Consider the following 22,027-nt stretch of genomic DNA (forward strand, 5'->3'; position numbering starts at 1 on the left):
CTGCTTAATAAAGGAAAGGAGCACATCTTTTTCTGAATTTTCTTATCCCTTCAATAAGTTCCTTTCATGTTGTTAAAACATATCACTTTCTTTGAATTGTCTTAAACTATTTTCAGGTCTTGTAAGTAATTTTAGGAACCTCTGTAATGTCTCATGCTTAATACTTAATCCATCTTTCTATCTCTCCTCCCCTCCCCTTTTCAGACCACCCCCAATTTGCTGCTGAATATCCTTAAAATTATTAACTGGGCCAAAAATTACAAAATGAAATCTAAGAACCATGCCATAGCAGCAGTTGCAGCCACCACACAAGAGCTGGCTTGCAGTGAGGATTTCTTTTTTGCTGGGAGGACATTAGTGGCTCAGTCATTGGGGCAACTGCAGGAGGTGGGTATACCTCCACGTTGCAGATGCAGAAACTCCAGGTACAGTGAGTCTAGCTTGCTCTGAGTCACAGACTGTACAACCGGAAGTATCCGAGTAGGGAGTGGACTCCCAAGCCTGCCCTACTCTTTTTGAAGTTAATAATGTATGATCAAGTCTCCTTCCCACTCCCCCCACCCTATCTATCAAAAACAGTGTAAAAATAATAAACATGGAAAGGAAATGGGACTTTTATTACAGTCCTGATTCCAAAGCTCCTGGGTGGGGACAAAATGAAGGATCAGAGGAGACCCTCTTTTAAAAAGTTATAGGGAAAAAGTCCCACCTTGTTTTGCTCACTACTGGGTTGAAAATAGATGTACCACCTGATTGAGTTTTGGAATTTGGGGTCTTTTTATATAAATCGGTCTTTTATTTGACTTTGTTTTTTTCTCCTTTATGAAACTAAACACACATGCATTAAGGACTTTCTGTGTGCACACTCTGTTAGGTACATTCAGGAGTTGAAGGTGTGGGACTAAGATGTGGGACTTCAGTCTCTAGGAGTGGGGAAGACAGGTGTGTAAATACCTGGCAGAAGGAGGGCAGAGTTGTGCGTGGGAAAACTCAGTAGAGGAGGCAGCATTTGCTCTACAACTTCTGATGGGTGGTAGAGTGTTTATTGTGCTTTGGAGCTAGGGTATTGTCCTTAAATAAAGAAGTAAAAATATTTTTTACAGGCATAACATTTTTTCTTTTTACTTAAGATTCTTTAAAGAAACTAAAATAATATATGTGAAATGCTTTGAAAATTATGAAGAGCTAAGCAAATTGGTTTTAAGATCAATATAAATGCACTACATAATTATCACATTTTCAACAATAATTTATTCAGCTTTTCCAAGGACACTGTTTCATGAACCTGGATACAAAAAGACATAAGACACCATTTCTGGAACATGTGTGGGACCCTATGCTGATGAATAAACTAAAGAAAGACTAGAGATATAGACAGAGATAAAGATAGAGGGAGGGAGAGGGGGACAGATAGAAAGAGACAGAGGAAGGGAAAGAAGGAAGAAGAAATCCAATGGGACAGAGTATATACACAAAAGAAATACAGAGTTAGGTGATAAGGACCAATGGTCTAATGAACGGAATAGATTATTATAAAATTACTTTTATAAAACAAGGAGACTGAGTATTTTTTTAAGATATTATTTATTTTTAGAGAGAGAGGGGGAGGGAGGGAGAAAGAGAGGGAGAGAAACACCAATGTGTGGTTGCCTCTCTAGTGTCCCCTACTGGGGATATGGCCTGCAACCCAGGCATGTGCCCTGACTGGGAATTCAACCGGTGACACTTTGGTTCACAGGCTGCCACCCAATCCACTGAGCCACACCAGCCAGGGCAAGAGAGTAACTATTATTATTTAAAAATATTTTTACTTTGTAATACTGCTTGCCTCTTTTCAAAATAATTGTCTTTTTTCATTTATAAGATTCTTAGCAATGAGTGTTACACCAATGCCTTAAGCTAGTCCATTTTAGAGTCCTTTTTAAGAAAAGAGAGTTACTCAGGGGTGTTAAAGTAAAACATACAAAGCTTTATCATATTGTTCACACAGTCATGGGCTCCATCCTTGGATTTAAATCCAGAACGTGTTTTTCTTTTAGCCACTGATGAAGGGATCTTTGAGCAAGCTACTGGAAACATTACTTGTTTAAACAAGTTTTAGAAGGAACTTTAAAAGAGTTTGTGCAGGCAGGTTCTTTGCAGTATGAATCATCTGTCTGTGAGTTTGAAGATAAAACAGAATTTCAGAAAGCTTAAAAACTTTTATGAACTCCTCCTTTTCAAGGACAACTATTAATTTTAGTTTAGAAGTCAATAGTTTTTTTATTTATTTGGTCCAAATTAATTTTTCTTTTTCTTTTCTTTTAACATGACATCTTTCATCTTCCAGGACACTGAAATGGGATTTAAAAATTGAGCTTGCTGGTTGAATTCTAAAGTAGTTTAAAATTGCTGCACACCTAACAACTATAGGTACTAGTATTGAAAATTTCATTGAGGCTAGGCTTTTTTTAAATCCTTATATACTTATTCAATAAGTAAATTTATGTAAAAATTATTTTTTCACACATGACAGGATTTTGCATTTTCCCAAAGTGTACTCACTATATGAATTGAAGTGGAAACTTATTACCATTAGACACAACATAGATTTTTGTATTATTTTCAAAGAAATGCATTTGGCGGTTTTATAAAAATAGTTACAAAAAGCATAAGCTAGAGAAATCTTAGATACCACTAGCCCAACAGATGGAAAACTGAGGTCTAGAAAATTCCTAAGATTAAAAAAAAGATCTAAAATTGTTATGTGGTCAGTAAAAAATAGGATTTGATTTTAAAATTTTTCAATGACACACAATTTCAAAAAAGTACACGTGTTCCCTGCAGCAAGCTCTGCTGGCCATCATGCCGAAGAATCCAGCTCTACACAGTTTTGAGTGTTGGACGTTGGGCTGACCCACTAGGTCAAAGTCCTTTCTATCTGCACTTCCTTCTTGATTTGAGTACAGCCATTCTGTGTGGATTCTTCACTGGGCTGAGATGGCAGACTGAAATATAAAGGTGGAGTTTCTTTTCTCCAGTCATTAAACCTCAGGGCCTGAGTCTCCCTCCATCTAACTTGGATGGACTGAGTTCTTCAGAAGGTTCCCTTTTTCACCAAGGTCTTCTTCGAAAGGGGGTCCTTAGCCACACTTGGACGGAAGTGAGATGCTTACAGATAAAAGACAGGAGAGGTAGATCTTGCTTACTGGAACAGACACTTACTGAAAAGTTACGTATAAGATGAAATTTGATTAGTTAGATCATACTTTCCTATAGATAAATAGCAATACCAAAGATTCTTCATTACATTGTTCAGACACTTTAACTTTTCATTTTTTGACCCTTAAAGGGATTAGGCTTTTATAAATTCCTCTTTCCTACATAGTTGTTAATCTATTTACTAAAATGTCAAGCAACACCCATAGGGTTTTAGTGGATATGAAGGGCATGTATGATAAACATATGTAAGCCCTTTAGTAAAGCGTGGAGAATTCTTTTTAGTATTAACAGCATATGAAATTCCCTGTTTTGTTTTTTTTTTAAGTTCAAATGTACGAAGGTAAGGGGAAGCAGATAAGATATCTTAATAGAGATGTCAACTGCACTCTCTGAAAGTATGAATGTTTTCTGAAAGTAGGAGGGAACTACCTTGCCCACCCAAAAATGGAAAGTCCACTATTTTAAGCCAACATTTAATTGCCTCACCTTTCTTTTTCTTGGGAACAGTTAATTTCTAAGTGTCCTGTAAATAACTACTCTAGAAATTGGGTAAAAAGAAGCTGGTGAGTTTTTTATTTTATTCTCAAAGGAATGTAATCATAGACTGACCTTAAAAAGACATACACTGGTATACACTGGTATATTCATTCACAGCTGATTTCAGCCTGTTTTTTAAAATATGTTTTTATTTTGGAATAATTTTAGATTTATATAAAATTTGCAAAGATACTGGAGAGTTCTCATATACTGCTCGCTCAGGTTCCCCTCTCTGCCTTGGCTTAGTAGCTCGGTGTGTGATAGTTTTTACAGTAGCACACATTATTAAATCATTTGAGAAACTTGGACTTTCCATTGCTGAGAGATAGCCCTTCCACTTACCATATTTTGCCATATATAATGCATATCGACGGTTTTGTGCGCATTATACATGGGAGTCTTATAACCATGTATAATGCGCATCCCTATTTCTCAAAAATTGGGGCAAAATTGCACATTATACATGGCAAAATACAGTATTTCCTAGGGACTGGTATTCTTTATGGGAATTACCCTCTGAATCAAATAGCTGAACAGAATTACTAAATATTTCAGAAGAAAGGTAATCTCATCCCTCTTCAATAAAAGAAAATAAATTTAATTACACAGGACTTTCCTAATCCCTTTTCCATCCTATGGTTCTAAATGAGGTTTCTGTATTTCTGACATGTTTTGTGTCTCTTGAATTTCTTTCCTCTATTGTATAATAAGTACATGTTGGAAAGTGTTCTAAGTCAGTTGGAATTTTGTGCAAGTTTAGACAACTGCTGCAGTCCTGTTTGTATCTCAGCAGGATGAGCAGGGTGCCAGATTTCCTGTGGAATTCTCTGTGGAAGAAAGACTGGCTGCATTCAGGAGGGGCGTGGAGACCTGGTTTTCATAGGTGGGCAGTGCAGGCGGCTATTGCCTGGGCCTGCCTGGAGGAACCATGTCATCATCCAGGGGTGGTTTCCAGGGAAAGCTTGGTTCCTCACCTGCATAAATTCAGCTAGTGCTGGCTTGTTGGGGAGGCTGACTTGCATGGAGGGACCATAAATAGGTGGCAGAGAAAAAGAGTCAGTGAATGCTTACCAATGTGAAATGACGCAGAATCAGGCCTGGTGGGAGAAGTTCCCTGCTTTCTTGAATTTTACCCCATCTATGCATAGGATAGCCTGTGTGTTTCAAACCTTTTTTTTTTTTAAGCAGTAAATTCTTTCTTTAAATACATATCCCCCCCCCCCCCCGGGGACCCAGCCCAAGGGCTAGGTGGCTCTGGGGTCCCATGAAAGACTCAGGCTTCTTGTAGTCCATTGGTCAGACCTTTTCCCCATCATTACAGAATGTTTTAGTATGCTTTAAATCTCTCTTAAATTAGCTGTAGTAGGCTGTGCTGTGGCATAATGTATCCTGGCAAATTAAAAAGTAAGACTGTGTTATTATACCTTGCTCTTTTTACTTATATCTGGAGCAAATTAAATTCCTGTAATTGTTTTTGTTAAAATATGGAACATCTACAATATTCTTCTTAAACACCAGTGTTGTTTTAAGGTTTCTGTCATATGTCTTCTAGAAAAGGGTTTCATTTGAAATGTACATGTGCTCAACTTTCTGAGCATTATTGTAGAGAAAAATATTCTAGGATCATCTTGAAAGGAAAAGTGGCTTGTTTTTGCAATATAGATATTTAAATTCCCATCACTTCCCTGGCACCATTATTTCTTTACCATTATTTTCTTTCAGTGTGATTGCAAAAAATATTTCTGTGAAATAAGCGTTATTCTTTCTCCTACTATTTTCCTTAGCCATCCTGGCCAGAAACCCCTTTCTGCTGAGAGGTTTTACCCCAGGGACTTGGGGGCTGGGCGCTGTGGTTGGGTGAAGCAAGAGGTGTGGTAGATAAGCTGCTAGAAATGTGTTTTTACAGCTCAGAGAGTATTTCTGGATTGGATCTTGGACCTGGAAAAGGAACTTGGTATGAAAGTCATTATTGGGCTAATAACTAGAATTTGAAAAAGTTCCATAGAACTTTTATTCAATTCATTTTAAGTGTTCTGATTTGAGAATTATACTGTTTTATAATTGAATGTCTTTATTCTTAGGGAATACATGCTGAAATATTTTGGTTAAAGGGTCATGATTACTCTCAAATAGTTAAGAAAAAATGTATAAATACATTTACATACAGAGGGGGAATAAAGGTGACTGTGCAGATTGTTAACAGTTGGGGAATTGGGGCTGAGAGGTGACTACAGGAGTGTGTTTTTCTCATTTTTGCAACTTTATGAAAGTTTGAAATTATTTCAGAATTGGGAAAAAATTTACACCTGCTTCTTTGCATTTGTCTCATTAGTCAAACTGGAACGATGTCCAGGCAGCCCAACCAGAACACCATCCAGGAGCTTCTGCAGAACTGCGCCGATTGCCTGATGCGGGCTGAGCTGATTGTGCAGCCGGTAGGCTTTCTTGTTCTCAAGTATCACCCACGCCCAGTTTTGTTCCCATTTGGCTTGTATGCTCACTGCTCCCACCTGTGCGCCCTTACTCACTGCCTGCCTTCACTCAGGGTTTGGAGATTATCTTTTCAAAACAGACTAGATAGGGATGTACATCTTCTTAACCTACTTGTAATGTTGGTTTAACAATGGGAACCAGTTTTCACACAAGCAGTTTTTTTTTCAACAGATGTTTACATTGCAGACTGCAACAACCTGTTGGAATTGCAACACCCTCTTATCATTTACTTTGTAACACTTTCTTTTCCTAGAAATGCTTTATGTCACTGGATTGTGATATACACCATTAATGTAGTAAGTTGTTTTCAGGAAAAAATTACCATATTTTCAGAACAATTCTATTTGAGAAACAAAAAAATATGGAAAAATAAGCAATTGAAAATTGAAAGAAAAAGATAACATTAATGAAAGCCTCATGATAATATCTTGATATTATTGAGAGAGCTTAGGATCTCATTGACACCGGCTTAGAAATCAAGTTCCATGATGTCTTTTCTGTTTAAAGTTTTATTTCAAAAGACTATAGCATTCACGTTTGCCCTGAGTTTGCTAAAAACAGACTAGAGAATGATGGGGCCGTAGCCACCTTTTCTATCCCTTCCCTGATTTATTGTATCTCTGTAGGCTCCTCGACGCTGATGTTAATGGATGGGTTAAATCCGGAATCTGGCTTTTCACAAAGTACCCCTGTTAAGTAAAAAGAGGGATTTTAATCAAATGAATTTATGTGTTCTGTTTGGAGACTATCTTAATGTTCTAATTTCTTAATTTTAGGTATTGTGTGGGTTCTTGTTCTAGTTATTAACTTCAGTCCATGTAAAAAGATATTTGGGGCTCAGCAAACCAGCTTTGTTCTAGTTCTGGTTGTTCCATGTCTCTGATTTGAAACACAGTTCTCTAAAAGTTCACGTGGTTCCTTTACCTAACACTGAACAGGAGGCACCAGTGACTTTACGTTGAACACATACACACCCAGTCTGGAACATTTGTGGTGGCTGTGGATACATTTTACATGTAGCTCCACAAATTTTCATGGCGTCATATTTTCAGTTTATTATTACTTTTATGCACTGAGGTGCAGTGATGTCAGGGAAATGTACTATATTCAGTAACATTTCTGTTTAGAGGAGTAAGGGGCATTTGGCTGAAGCCCAATGAAAGCAGCAATTCTCAGATTCTAGAGAAAGCTCATACACACCACAGAAATAATTATAGATTCGCAAGAAGTTGTAAAAATAGTACAGAGCACTCTTGGGTACCCATCCCCAGCTTCCTCCAAAGGTGACATCTCACATAATTAATACATCATCAAAAGAAGGAAATTAATTGTCCTGGTGTAGTGAATTAGACAGCTTTCTTTTTAAGAACTGAAAAATTATTTTCTCTTAAGATGCTGGAAAAGCTCAGTTTGTGTGCAAAAGACCTTGGCCAATATAATGATGGTATAGTGTTCCTACCATAGTAATATTCCTATTAGATGAGTGTTCTGTGTAAATATGAAAGATAGGCATTTAAGGTACAGAAGAAAGGGAAAAATTAGCATTCCGTAAATATACTTTTAAAAGCCTGGTGAAAATTTAAAATACAGTGCACAAATTTTGGCTAATGAACCTTCCTTTATTCTTTCTTTTAGGAACTGAAATATGGAGATGGAATACAATTGACTCGGAGCAGAGAACTGGAGGAGTATTTTGCTCAGGCCAGTGATCAGATGGAAATTACTGATAGTTTGATCAGAGAGATGCGGCAGATGGGCCAGCCTTGCGAAGCTTATCAAAAAAGGTACTCCCCAGTTAGCACTAATACAGAGGAATGTCATACACCCAGTTACTCTCAATCCCATGACCCAGGTCGTCCCTTGAAGGAAGCACAGATGCTGGCTCACAAGGTCAGGTTTGCATACTTGGTGTTTTGCAGCTTTATGTCTTTCTAATATAAATCGATTTAAAATACTGCCTTCATCTTGTGGACTCACAGAGCTGCTATGAGAATTGAACAGAACTGGCCAAAAGAGTGTGCCTATTTTGAAGGGTTCAGTTTATTATGTTAACTGTACCTCCCTTGAGGGGACAGCAAAGGTCATGGGTGCAGCATTTGTCTTTTAAGAATCTAATATCAAGTCAAGCTCAGTTTACTGAAAACAAAATTGAGAGTCTTAGAGTCAAAAATGCAGCTTAAGGCAGAGATGTACAGTCTGCCTTCATTCTCACTATACCTAAAATTCAAGAGAAAGCACAAAGTGCAGCCAGGTTAGGCAAAGCCAGCGGCACATTCTGTGATGTTTAAGGCTTTGAGCATCACACTATTTAAGTTTTTGTATGTGACTCAGATCCACATCATGTGGTAAGAAAAATATTCTTCAAAGAAAACATTTGTGACTGCTGTATTGACACAAGAAAGACTGAGGAAAGGGGAATTTGCCCAGCACATGTTCTCATGGGCTGTTCTCCTGTGCTGGTGTAACTGCTTTCCTTTCTTTTCAGACTGCTGCAGCTCCAGGAGCAAATGCGCGCCCTGTGTAAAGCCATCAGTGTCCCTCGAGTCCGAAGGGCCAGCTCCAAGGGTGGCGGAGGGTACACCTGCCAGAGTGGCTCTGGGTGGGATGAATTCACCAAGCGTGTCACCAGTGAATGTCTGGGGTGGATAAGGCAGCAGAGGGTAAGTAAGCAGCTTCCAGAGGGACAAGGGCTGGTTTTCAAAAATTCCAGGTCTGTGTAGGCCTTGGGTATGAACAGGTAGGGTCAGCCCAGCGGTCAGGAACATACAGCATGTTCTGGACCTCAGCTAGCAGCAATGAGTTGCTGTTTTTGGAATCGTCCTCATATACAATTTGAAAATGGGCTTCTATTTTTAAATGAATGAAACTTGTCAGGTCCCTCCCCTCCACCCCCCGCCCTATATGGCATAGAGCATCAGCCTCATTGCTTTATAATCATACTTCATCACACAGGTAATATTTAACAATTATAAGTTAATTAGTAGATTTTGACTAACTCTTACTGTGCACAACTGCAAAACCTGTTGTGGGTCTTTATGTGCTAAAAAACTTTACTGTTCTACTTCAGCAGTAACTGATTTTATCTGTGTTATTGATAGGTATTAAAAAAAAGAATGTTGTGGAAGTTCACCTAAAATATTAACAAATTTGGAGGAGCTGGGAACACACTAAAACTGGATGTTCTGGTTGGGGCTTATTGGTTGCTTACCTTGTATTTTTGAAGTGTCAGCTGTCTTGTGCAATCATTACATCACTGGTGTGGGAGTGAAGTTAAGTGATGGCAAGAGGAGTTTGTGCTGAGCCTTTCCCTAGAACCAGAGTTTCTACAAAGTACTTTTCAATGTTAATTACTGTTTTGTTGTTTTATGTAGTAATTATGCACTGTAATGAACAGGTAGCAGTAGGAATATGACGTGATCATGTAGATGGGAATTTAATAATGAAAACCTGACACTAATGAACCATCCTTCTCCTGTGAAGGTGCCTATGTCCGAATGATAAGTTGTGGAGAGACTGTTTTGCAATGTGGTTGTGGCTCTAAGAAACTGTTTATTTATTTATTTATTTATTTATTTATTTTATTTTATTTTCAGAGAGAGGGGAAGGGAGGGAAAGAAACTTCAATCTGCCAGTGTGCAAGAGATACATTGATTGGTTGCCTCTCTCATGCCTCCAGTTGGGGACCTGGCCTGCAACCCAGGCATGTGCCCTGACTGGGAATCGAACCAGCAACCTTTTGGTCTGCAGGCTGGCATTCAGTCTGCTGAGCCACATCAGCCTGGACAGAAATATTGGTTTTATTACTTGTTCTTGGAGCAATTTAGCAGTGGTTCTAAAGTTTCTTGATGACTTAAAAATTTTTCTATGTGTATTTTCCTAAGTGGTGAGGGCATATGGGAGTAAACATCCATTCATTCAGTCAACTTTTTCTCCCACTTATAAGAACTACATAACACTGTTACAGAAGGTAGGCTAAAAGGTTATTAATTCCAGGCACCTAAATACAAACCTTTTTGCATGTTTTCAAAGTCCCTTCTAATGTTTTTTTTTTCAGTTGAGGTATAATTGACATACAATATTATACAAATTTCGGATGTACAACATAGTGATTCAGCATTTGTGTACATTGTGAAATTCCTTTCTAATCTCCAAACACCCATTTTTTTTAGCATGTTATAGGTATTGGTACCAGGCCAGAAATTGAGGGTTCAAAAATTATGTTCCATGACCCTGAAAATGAATGTTATTGAAGAAAGGACACATACACCAAATGCCAGACTTCTGTGCAGAGCAGAGTGGGATTAAGTGCTGTGTTTGAGCTGTAATAGAACCCTGCTCAGAGAGGACAGGCGGACAGGGTGCTGCTTTGGCACCTGTGGGATGGCGACGTCAGAGGGAGGCTTGATGAGGCTTGCACTCCATCTTAAAGATTGGGGACGTCAGGTTAAACAGCCTTTGAACCAATTATGAAATGTCAAACTCCCTCATTTCTTTTTAGTATCACAGTTACGTAAAATGACAACTCAGATTTTATCATTTTCTGTGTTCACGGTTGGGGGCAGCTTTGTAAGAATTTCTTTGTAGCAAAGGCTCAACATTTTAAAATTTTGGAAAATGGCATTATCACATGGACTCGGTTTTCTGTTGTGGTGTTGGGAGCATTTTCTAATACTTGATGAGTGATGTTTTCAGATCAGGTGGCCCCTATGGCTTCAAAAGAACTATGCAGTTTTATCACTTATTGCTGGTTTGCTCTGGGATTCTCTTGGGCCCCTTTCTTCTTATCCTTTCTCCCCCAAAGCATAGCTTGCATTCTTGCTCTCATTCCCAGGAGACTGAGCTGCAGAGGCCAGCTGATAAGAGGACAGTGTCCCCAGCAGCACAGTCAGCAGGCAGTCACACATCTCCTGTGCCAGGGTTTTGTTTTGTTTCCCTGACTTGTGTTTCTGCTGATGGACCAGTCAGATACTATACACCTGGGTGGTAATGAGGGGCTTGAGCAGGAGCCTGGCTATCTTATTCATATCCCAGTGCACTCACCTGTTTCTGCTAAAGCCAAAATGAGCTGTGGGAGGGAAGGGTCAAAGTCCTGGGTACATTTCAGTTGTCTGACTCTCAAATGGCTCCCCTTTCTGAAAGCTTGCCAAGTACATTAGAACATGGATGTGGCTTAGAACAATATGTGTTATGTTCTTGCTGTAATACGAGACTGGAATGTTTGCCCTTGGCATATCCTAGAGATGACATAGGTGATTTGGAAATTTACATGAGCCTTGTGCAAAAGGAAGATGAGATGATAGACTTGCCACGGCATGAAATTTGTGGAATAATGTGTATGGTTCTTATTATGAGGCATTCTTAAATTTGAAGTAGTGGAGACAAAATAGGAAGTTAGATTCAATTTTTAAAAAGTTAATGGAAGTCTACAATTTCAATGTTGCCAACATTAATTGAAGTTCAGGCATTGCATGTATGTTGTAACTTCTCTTTGAAATGGGCCATAGGGAGCTTGGCATCCTGAAAGGTAATAGTAAATGCTGGATTTAAAGAGTTAACAATTATATTTCTCAAAGTAATCTAAAGAAAAACAACAAAAATCTTTCAGGTTAGCTGTTCAGTTTGGGAAGTACTATATGATTGTTTCTGATGCCCATTTAAAAATGACTGACTATAGAAACTTATCAGTATTTTATGACATGCTATATGTTAAGTTTAGGAACTAGGTATGCTCACACACTATACACATACATACATATGCCACTTGCATGTACACATGTAGATATTTTGTATCAGAGGTCATGATCTAGGCTTCACAAATCTCATTTTTGAATCCCTTCTCAACCCGTCTTGAGCTGAGGTCAGACAAGTGAAGCGAGTTTTTGGCAACCCCCATTGGCCAAATGGCTTGGAAATCCCAAGCCTTTAAAGTATTTTTTTTTTCCAGTACGGAGTATTTACATCTTCAGGTTGTTGTAGATGAAACTGTGTATGTCTCTGGCACTCTGACCCCTGATGCTGCAGGTAAGGTGTGTCAGAGGCACAGGATCAGAAATGAAGGCCACTCTCTCCCTTGGCAGGTGGACATGGACGCGCTGTCCTGGGGCATGGACCCGGCCTCGGTGGAGCAGAGCATCAACAGCCACAGGAGTGTCCACAATGCCATTGAGGAATACCACTGGCAGCTGGACAAAATGAAAGCTGACCTGGTACTTTGAAGTGTTTCATTTTAGAGTTCCCAAAAGGCTTAGTGAAGGGTCGTATAATTACTTTGTCCCAGACAGTTTTGTCTGAGACATTTGTCTGTCATTATTTTCCCAAATGACTGGAAATTTTTAAAAATCCCATTTTATAAATGGGGAAGTAGAATTCAATAGACCTACTGGAGATTATGATAGCACTGGGTGGGAGAAGTTAAACAAAAGGCTAAGAACAAACATACTCCTTTGTGTGTAGTTTGTAAATGAGTATTTTGTGGGGGGGTTCTTTTCTGCAGAATGCAGAGCACTCCTTCAAATAGAGAAAATCTGACAATCATACCATTTTATGTCCTTGGTGAATTCTTTTCTATCTGGTAATTAAAATGCATCTCTACTGGGGAAAATTAGGTCTCCTCCTGATACCTTTCCTTTGCTGAAAAGACTGACCTGAAGCTGGGTGGAGAATTACAACATAAAATAGTCATCCGATTTTAAGTGCTCAGTTCTTCCCAGATTTCTATACTTTAAAAAAAAGAAAACTTATAACAGAGCCACTCATCTCTCTTCTTCTAGCTTTCTTTTTTGCCTTAACTTTTGTCCACTTGACTATCTGACTGGTTTTCCCTAAGACCTAGCTAGGGAGTCCGAAATCATATTTTCAGCCTTGCACAATTTCGTAACAAGTGAGTCTTTCAGTGGCAGTGATCAGGCCTTCACTTGTGGAGATGGCACCGCCAGGCCAGTGAGGGCTTGTCTTCAGACCAGTGGGGGAAAGGTCCCTGTGAGGGAAAGATTTCCTAGGGAAAACAGTCTTTCTCGCAAAGGGTATAAAATCAGTATCTGACAAAAAGGAGGTTTAGAGGGGCTGCTGTTTCTCTGCAAAACCACAAGGGGAATATGAAATCATTACCTGCTCTTTGTCACCTTCTAGCGCGAGAAAGCTGCCATTTACCAGTTGGAGGGGGAGTATGAAAACTTGCTGGTAAGCCAACTTATTTCTGAAGTCTCTGCATTCAGTTCAGCTCCATAATTCTGGAGCACCATCTCAGGGTAAGGCACCTGCTAGGTGTTCTGCCTGATGACTCTGTTCCCCCTGATGACTCTGCAAGTACCTGGAAGTACGCACAGGGGCTTAAAGATGCTAATTTCATTTTTGCTGCTGAAGTTCCCTTAAGAACTGAATTTTAAAAGATACTTTTCTGAAGACAGTACTGAATGCTGTTCTATTTGCAAATTAAGTGTCACATCAATAGCACTCGTTAAATACTTGCAGTTAAAGCAATAATGCTTTTCCACTTGTGAATTGCAGTCTTTTTATGAGGTAGATAGGGGTTTTTACCAGACCATTTTATGATAAATTCCGAACCAATTACTTGACTTGTAAGAAGTGATATTTTCATTCTTCTGCCTATTTGTATTGCCCCATTTCTACTTCTTTGATATTTTCTTATTGGTAGTGCTACTTTTTAAATACTGTGGCTACTTGTGGCACAACAGTTTCCTATTAGGTCTAGGGTTTGACTGATGGCACCTTGAATTTGTGGGGTATGGGAGAGAGCAGAGAAAGCTTGCTTTATCTTTTTAAGAATGCCATATCCCCTTTATAGTCTAAAACTAGTTATTGAACTCAAACATCAGTATCTGAATCCAGACCTTTCTGGATTAGGCTGTTTTACCAAATCTAAAATTGCTCCCTTGTTCATCATAAGTTTGGATGAGTCCCATACCAGGTGGTCAGTGAATGTAAGTGGTTAACATTTTAGTGATTCTTGTGCTTTTTTGGGGCGGGGGGGGGGGGGTAAAAGGGATCACATGGGCGTATCTGTGGAATCTGCAGAGAATACCATTAATCTGCATATTGTGGTTCTAATGCTGCTTTTGAATGTCCCTTGCAGAAAGCATCCTCTGAGAGAATGGAACATCTGCGACAGCTACAGAACATCATCCTGGCCGCCTACCGAGAGATCATGTGGATCAATGACTGTGAGGAGGAGGAGCTGCTCTTTGATTGGAGTGACAAGAATACCAACATTGCTCAGAAACAAGAGGCTTTCTCCGTAAGCTTGCCCCCAGCACCCCCCGGCCCGTGTTTGTAAATGCTTGCTTTGAGGCTGTCACTTTAGAGGCCTAGGAGATGGGTGTCAATGGACTTGTAGTAATTCATCAGCCAATTATAATTTAGCCTATGTTAAATGGTCATGAAAAACCTTCTAGCATAAGCAAATGGTCATGAAAACCAGCATCGGCCACATATTGGAAGATCTCAAACATCCTTGTCTGTCTAAAGAATGCTAGGATTCTTTTTTTAATAAAGTTTTTTCTCCCTGTTTTTATTTTTTGTTGATCTTGGGGAATGAGTGAGGAGAGAGAGAAGAAAACATTGAACTTTTGTTCCACTTACTTATCCATTCACTGGTTGCTTCCAGTATGTGCCCTGACCAGGGATCAAACCCACAAACTTGGCGTGTCAGGATGACACAATGACTAACTGAGCTACTTAGCCAGGGCAAAAAAAAAAAAAAAAGCTAGGATTCTTGAGGAAAACATAACAATATTCCTAGGCATTGCTCATTTCCCAAATACAGTTTTGTATTTAACATCTAGTGATGGAAATGCCAGAAGGCCAGTGGTGACTGACTCTGAAGGGTTTGTTTTCTTTCATTCACAGATACGCATGAGTCAACTGGAAGTTAAGGAAAAGGAGCTCAATAAGCTTAAACAAGAAAGTGACCAGCTTGTCCTCAATCAGCATCCAGCTTCAGACAAAATTGAGGTAAGCTGCATGAGACTTACATTTTTATTAGGAAAAAAAGGGAAATTTTTCATAAAGTCTGTACAAATGAATGATTTCCTACCCATCATAAAGCCATGACAAGTTTATTTTATATTTTGGGATCACTACCCTAGACGAAGACTTGGCAATCTTTTTCTGGAAAGGACCAAATAATATTTTAGGTTTGCTGGCCATCTGGTCTCTGTTGAAATTTTTTAACCCTGCCATTGCTGTGTGAAAACAACCATAGCAATTCATAAACGAATGAGCTTGACCATGTGTAAAACTCTTACATATAAATGCAGGCAGGTGGGCCGGGTGTGGTCCCTGGGGCTGTAGTTTGCTGACCTCTGTCTTAGACTGCCATCTGTTGGCTGTGCATTAGCTGTTGGCACTGGTATGGTCACAATGGTTGTTAAAAAAAGGTGAATATTTCTATATCAGCTAGGAAGAGCCATTGCCTTAAGCTCCTCAAGCCCTCCACATGGGTGCCTTGGACCTCCCTGGGATCCAGGAACAGGCCGTGGGGCAGTGGGGGAACTGTGTTTCAGGACTGTCCCAGTATCTGTTCGGATCGGTCAGTAGCTGTGCCATTTGGGTGAATATTTCGAATGATACTCCTAATGGTATCTATTTGTTAAAACTGTTTTTAAAAGTTTAATTTCTACTATACCAAGAGTTCCCTGTTGGAAAACTCTGTTTTTAATATTTGGAAAAAAGTTTGATGTGCAATTAGATAAAAAAATACTTCATAGCTTCATTTAGGCCCACGTATCTATGGAAGAATAGATGCCTGCCTCTCTGTGCTTGAGCGGTGCTGACACAGTTGATGTTTCCGTGTTTCAGGCATACATGGACACTCTCCAGACACAGTGGAGCTGGATTCTTCAGATCACCAAATGCATCGATGTTCATCTCAAAGAAAATGCTGCCTACTTTCAGGTTTTTATACTTACTAATTTCATTGTCTTTTAGGTCTCAATTCCTTGTCTTTTAGATGTTATAAAAAGTACTGAAAACAATCTTCAAAGTATTGCCTAAGTACTGTTTTTTTTGGTTTTTAGTTTAGAGGAACATAGATTGGTAGGTGAATGTACTTTCTGCTCTAATCTTTTCTTTAGCCACCTATCAAATAGACTCTTAGGGAAGATAGTCCTTGAAATAGAAATAGTGGATGATATTGCTCATTGAGTTGGTTTTCATTGACACGCAATCACGGTCATTCTTAATAGTTTTTTGAAGAGGCCCAGTCTACGGAAGCCTACCTGAAGGGCCTTCAAGACTCCATCAGGAAGAAGTACCCCTGTGACAAGAACATGCCCCTGCAGCGTCTGCTGGACCAGATCAAGGACCTGGAGGTATCATTTCTTACCCAGGCCCTCGGCAGCCTTACACAGGGGGGATAAAATGCCCCTGAGCAGTGCAGCACAGACTGCTGATTGGCATTGCTGTATATTACAATGTGTGCCCAAAGATCACACCAGCATTTTCTTATATTTTAAGAAAAACCAAAAATTGTTTGGCTTTTCTCAAAATAAATTTCTTTACAGGCTCAGCTACTGTTGAAAATTGCTTTTGCTATCATAATTACTATTGCTCAAAACAAAACAGAGAATAACATGAAGATTCCTTTGGAAAAGCATGCTTCAAATTCTGTCAATGTCCTTTACATAGCGATGTTCTTTCCTGCCCACTTAATTCATGGCTGTGTAGCTTCTGGAGTCACTATGAAAGGTTCCCATAGTCTCTGAAGATAGAAGACTTTGTGGCTTTTTATAGCAAATACAACTATGGCAGTATCTCATTTGTAATGTTATAGCAGCTACATTAATGTTACTTGAGGAAATTATAAAAATTCAAAGTATCTATGGTAAAGTACGATTTTTACTTGCAATTGCAGAAAGAACGAGAGAAAATCCATGAATACAAGCGTCAGGTGCAGAACTTGGTGAACAAGTCCAAGAAGATTGTGCAGCTGAAGCCGCGTAACCCAGACTACAGAAGCAGTAAACCCATTATTCTCAGGGCTCTGTGTGACTACAAGCAAGACCAGGTGGGTGCTCACCTACACAGAGCGATACCAAAGCTTTCCCTTCCTCTACACAGAGATTTTGTCAAAAGAGCAGAATCTAACGTAGGCTCCTGTGAGCGCTATGGTAAAGGTCTTTCTTTTGTGTGAAAAGCAGCAAGTGCTGAATGAGCAGCGGCTTGTCCTGAATCCTGTGACAGTTGTTAGTGGTGAAACAGGGCTCATTTTTAAGCTACTCTAAATCTTCATACTTTTTTCCCTTTAATGTGCAAAACTTATTTATCTGTGATCACTCTTATCTTTAAACTTCTAACATAAAAGAAATGAAGCCTGTGGCCTTTCTGCTACCTATGAAGTCAATGTCAGTGCAGATTTTATGCATTGAGTGTATGTATCACTTCTCCAGGCTCTGTGGTAAATACAAAGTGAAAAGTAAGTTAAAAGGGAGACTGAAGTACGTAAATATCAAGCTTGTTACATAAAAATCAAGCTTGTTACATTTCACCCAGTTAAGATAGATGTCATATTTTAAGTATCCATTTTAAGAAGCTATATAGAGTTAACTTAGAAAAGAAGCCATTTAGATGTTGGAGTAAATTTAGAAAGTTATTTTTTGAGCACCTGATACCAGAATTTTTTTATTTAAAAATTTTTATGAGCAAATGAATGAGGCAAGCGACGTCCACACACTAAAATCTAATCCATAAAACATTAAGTCACAAACAAAGAAAAGCCATGTGGTAAGTTACTGCTTTTACAAAAGGATTTCTCACTTTATTAATGGGTTCCTCGGGCTATCTTTGGAAAATTGTTTCACCTAATTTACTTTATACACACTTTTCAGGCTCACAGGTATTATGTAAAGCATCAGTGTGGTTGGATTATGTAAAGATTATTTTTGCTTAAGGAGAAATTAATAAGGTAAAAGCTCAAGTAGTTTGTACATTTTCATCTCTGTTTCTGTCTTTGAGAAAGAAGATGAAAGTGTGTACTCACGAATAAAGCCAAAACTCACGGTTGCTTGCCTTACAGAAAATCATGCACAAAGGCGATGAGTGCATCCTGAAGGACAACAATGAGCGCAGCAAGTGGTATGTGACGGGCCCAGGAGGCGTGGACATGCTCGTACCCTCTGTCAGTCTGATTATTCCTCCTCCGAATCCTCTGGCTGTGGACCTCGCTGGCAAGTAAGTTGTCGAAGTTCCTCGGAGCCGTGACATGAATGGGAGTGGGGAGAAATGGGCAAATGCCTATACAAAAAACTCAGACACACCATTTGCTGCTGTGATTCCATCCTTCCAAAGAACCTCATGAAGGTCCCCTTACATTGTCTTATAATTTTGTGTTGAAGATACTATAGTTATTGTGGGAGGATAAAGAATAACGTCTGACTGTAAGAGGACTGGGGTATGTCATTGTCATATATTTAGAGGGCATTGTTCCAAAGTTCTTCCCTTCTTGGATAATTAGCAATTTTGAATGTAGCTGCAAATATAAAATGCACTTAAGATCAATATTTGCTTGTCATTAGATGGAGCATTCATTTTACAAATTGTCCATGGCAGATTCTTCTAAACCACTAGTTGTGGAAATCTGCAGCACCCTCAGAATAGGGAGCATGGCATAATTTCCAGGCTCCGGCTCTGGAACCGTGACTGCGCCCTGCCTGTAGTCTCACCCAGTGTCAGACCTCCGTCCATAAAGACGTGTTCTGCAAACAACGTACACCAAAAAATCACACCATATATTCTGATCAAAATGATTCACACTATCTATACTAATAAAGATCATTGAGAATGCACTTTTGGAGGGTAAATTAGGCCAAATGCATTGTGACATTGAATATTTTCAAAATAATACATTCACCTGTTACTCTGTTAGTTCTGTAGTTTTTTTGTGCAGTTCTGTATGCACAGCCATGTTTCCCATGTGGGACACAGTTTGAAAACCAGGTTCAGCGTGTTTTCCCCTTGTGCTTCCTAGGATCGAGCAATACTACGAAGCCATCTGGGCTCTGTGGAACCAACTCTATATCAACATGAAGAGCCTGGTGTCCTGGCACTATTGCATGATTGACATCGAGAAAATCAGGGCCATGACTATTGCCAAGGTATGTCCCCAGGACCATCCAGGCTGCCTGGAAGAGGCACCAATCTACTCCCCACAGTGCATGTCTCTACCAGTCAGGCTTTCTAGTGATGCAGCTAATGCTGTTGTAGCTCACTTAGAGAATCAGCTTAGCCTGCCATAGAGGTTCTGGTCTGCCCACTATACAATGGGAGGAATTCACGTGTGGCTGGGTACAAGACTCATTAAAATTATCTGATTGACTAGTAGTACCCATGGAAAAGCAACATGGTCCTTTAATATTCTGGATCCTACTCCTCTTAGGTGTAATGAAAAGTTAGATCATCAGTTATTGACTGGCTATCACAGAGGTAAAAGTTGGAGTAGAATTCTTAGAAGAACATCAAAGCACTAGTTACTTAAGGTCAGTGATGTTCAAATTGGGGTCTGAGAATCCCAGGTGCTGGGGTTTTCTCGGGATGATTGGGATGGCAGTGCGCAGAGGGGCGTGAAATGGGCAATTTTTGGCTCAACGTAATCTTTTCTTTTAGTCAGAACAGCTTTGCTGTGACTTGCTTCACATTTGGGGCTTCTGAATAATAATCCCTTTGAAGAATAAAGTTATGTAGGGAAAGAAAATCAGCAACCCATTACAATGTTTCTTAGGAGCAATTTCCACGCGCTCAAAGACCTTTTCTATCTTAATGGGCTGTGATGGGCGATGCTGCCAGTCCCATCTCGCACAGGTTGTTTCTCAGCAGACTTTTTCTTGGTCGCACTGTGGGAGGAGCTATATATCACTTCTTCCTGGTTTACTTCCAGCTGAGAACAATGCGGAAGGAAGATTACCAGAAGACACTAAATGACCTTGAGTCCCATTACCGAGAGTTCATCACAAACAGCCAAGGCTCAGAGATGTTTGGAGATGATGACAAGCGGAAAATGCAGACGCAGTTCACGGATGCTCAGAAGCACTACCAGACACTGGTCATTCAGCTCCCTGGCCACCATCAGCAGCAGACAGGTTGGTTTGGAGCATCTTTCTCTCTGCATTAACCATACGTGCAGTTTTCAAAAGAGAGTAGTAGGCATAAAACTAGTTTCAGAATCATTTCTTTGAAAAATAATATATTAAAATTCACTTACATGATAAATTTTCAGAATCAAAACAAATGAAGTAGCATACCTTTATGCAGTGTGGTTTTTTCTTTTTTCTTTCTTTTTTTTTGAGGGCTAGCACCCTTCTAACTAGGAATTCTCTGATTTTTGTGGTCCAAACATATTTTTACAGTAAGCACAACGGAAATCACTCATGTTGGTTCCTGCCAAGATGTCAACCATAATAAAGTAATTGAAACCAACAGAGAAAATGACAAGCAGGAAACATGGATGCTGATGGAGCTCCAGAAGATTCGTAGGCAGATGGAGCTTTGTGAGGGGAGGATGGCTCTTAAAAACATCCTTCTGGTAGACCAAGGGTCTTCTCACCATATCACCTTGAAAATAAATGAGCTAAAGGTAGGTATCCATTAATATTTTGCCTGATTCCAGGTATATTTATATTTATCTGCAACCTAACAACAACAACAACAAAACACCCCACCTGGTTTATATATTCATAGGCAAGAAACATTAATTTTTGATAAAACCGATTTCTGGCATGATTTTTTCTTTTTTCTCCTGCTTCCACATTTGTAGGTGTTCATCAGGCTGGCGATTAAGCCACCTTTCCTGTACATTTGTGCGTTGCAGAATCAGGCTACAGTGCTTTTCCTTTGTGCCATATAGTACTGTGTTCATTTCAAAAGTTTTCACAAACATTAATTTGGCTTCTGCCTAAAACAACCTATGATAGGGACTAGACAGGTAGAATTATCTTTATTTATGGATAGGAAACTGGTACTGAGAGAGTTGGTTGGTGGAGTAAAAACTCAAAGCCACTGATGAAGCTGGGACCATAGCCCAGGTGTTTTAGCTTGAAGCTGAGTGATCTTCTCTGCCCAGTCACAGCTGGGCACTACTTTGCACTATCTAAAATCTAAATTCTAAATAAATAAGGGGTCATAGTTGCACAGTGCTGATAGGGCCTCCCTGAAGAAGGAAGGGAAAGGTCAAGTCAGTCTTTTTCTTGAATCCTTTACATTTAGTGAACTTTTTGAAGATGAAAACAATCACAAGAATCACACAGCTAAATTGAAAGAGCTTGCCTTCTTTTTTGACAGAGTGTGCAGAATGATTCTCAAGCAATCGCTGAAGTTCTCAACCAGCTTAAAGATATGCTGGCTAATTTCAGAGGTTCGGAAAAATATTGCTATTTACAGAATGAGATATTTGGGCTGTTTCAGAAACTGGAAAATATCAATGGCGTTACAGATGGCTACTTAAATAGGTAATCACAACTAATGCTTATCTCAGACCTTTTGCTTTGCTCAAGCTTTATTTTGTCAGATAATACAACATATTGTCTGCTTCATATGCTTGGCTTGCTGAATCTGTTGCCTTACAGTTTCTGTTTCACTTGAGGCTTAATAGTCTTCTATGCTTTTGAGGGAGGGTCCTCTAGATAAGGGTGTTAATTCCATTGTTTTCAGATATAGGGTGTGTTACATTTAAGGTATACTTAAGGGCCAGGACTTGGAATTCTCCTGCTAGTGCAAAATGGTGGTCTGAAGCATGGGGGGTGGGGAAAATGTATTGCTCCTTCAGCTTATAAACTACGCAAAATAAATG

At 39.4% G+C, this 22,027-nt stretch overlaps 1 protein-coding gene across 4 annotated transcripts in view; it reads left to right on the forward strand.

Annotated features, from left to right (window-relative positions):
* Nucleotides 1-22,027, forward strand: part of LOC123820813 (desmoplakin) — a 40,356-nt gene that overhangs the window by 6,216 nt on the left and 12,113 nt on the right. For 3 of the 4 annotated variants that reach the window (XM_045841774.1, XM_045841771.1, XM_045841773.1), the window contains exons 2-16: nt 6,071-6,173; nt 7,867-8,015; nt 8,717-8,891; nt 12,309-12,437; nt 13,360-13,410; nt 14,324-14,485; nt 15,097-15,201; nt 16,048-16,143; nt 16,434-16,559; nt 17,102-17,254; nt 18,263-18,417; nt 19,214-19,340; nt 20,120-20,321; nt 20,589-20,815; nt 21,520-21,686. In XM_045841774.1, coding sequence (XP_045697730.1) covers nt 6,071-6,173; nt 7,867-8,015; nt 8,717-8,891; nt 12,309-12,437; nt 13,360-13,410; nt 14,324-14,485; nt 15,097-15,201; nt 16,048-16,143; nt 16,434-16,559; nt 17,102-17,254; nt 18,263-18,417; nt 19,214-19,340; nt 20,120-20,321; nt 20,589-20,815; nt 21,520-21,686 — 2,127 coding nt within the window. Of the gene's footprint in view, nt 1-6,070; nt 6,174-7,866; nt 8,016-8,714; nt 8,892-12,308; nt 12,438-13,359; nt 13,411-14,323; nt 14,486-15,096; nt 15,202-16,047; nt 16,144-16,433; nt 16,560-17,101; nt 17,255-18,262; nt 18,418-19,213; nt 19,341-20,119; nt 20,322-20,588; nt 20,816-21,519; nt 21,687-22,027 lie in introns of those variants that run through there. The other variant, XM_045841772.1, reaches the window with a different exon arrangement.

The sequence above is a fragment of the Phyllostomus hastatus genome, unplaced genomic scaffold (assembly GCF_019186645.2).
Source record: "Phyllostomus hastatus isolate PE091 unplaced genomic scaffold, TTU_PhHast_1.1 phas_contig_37, whole genome shotgun sequence".
Taxonomy (NCBI): Eukaryota; Metazoa; Chordata; class Mammalia; order Chiroptera; family Phyllostomidae; genus Phyllostomus; species Phyllostomus hastatus.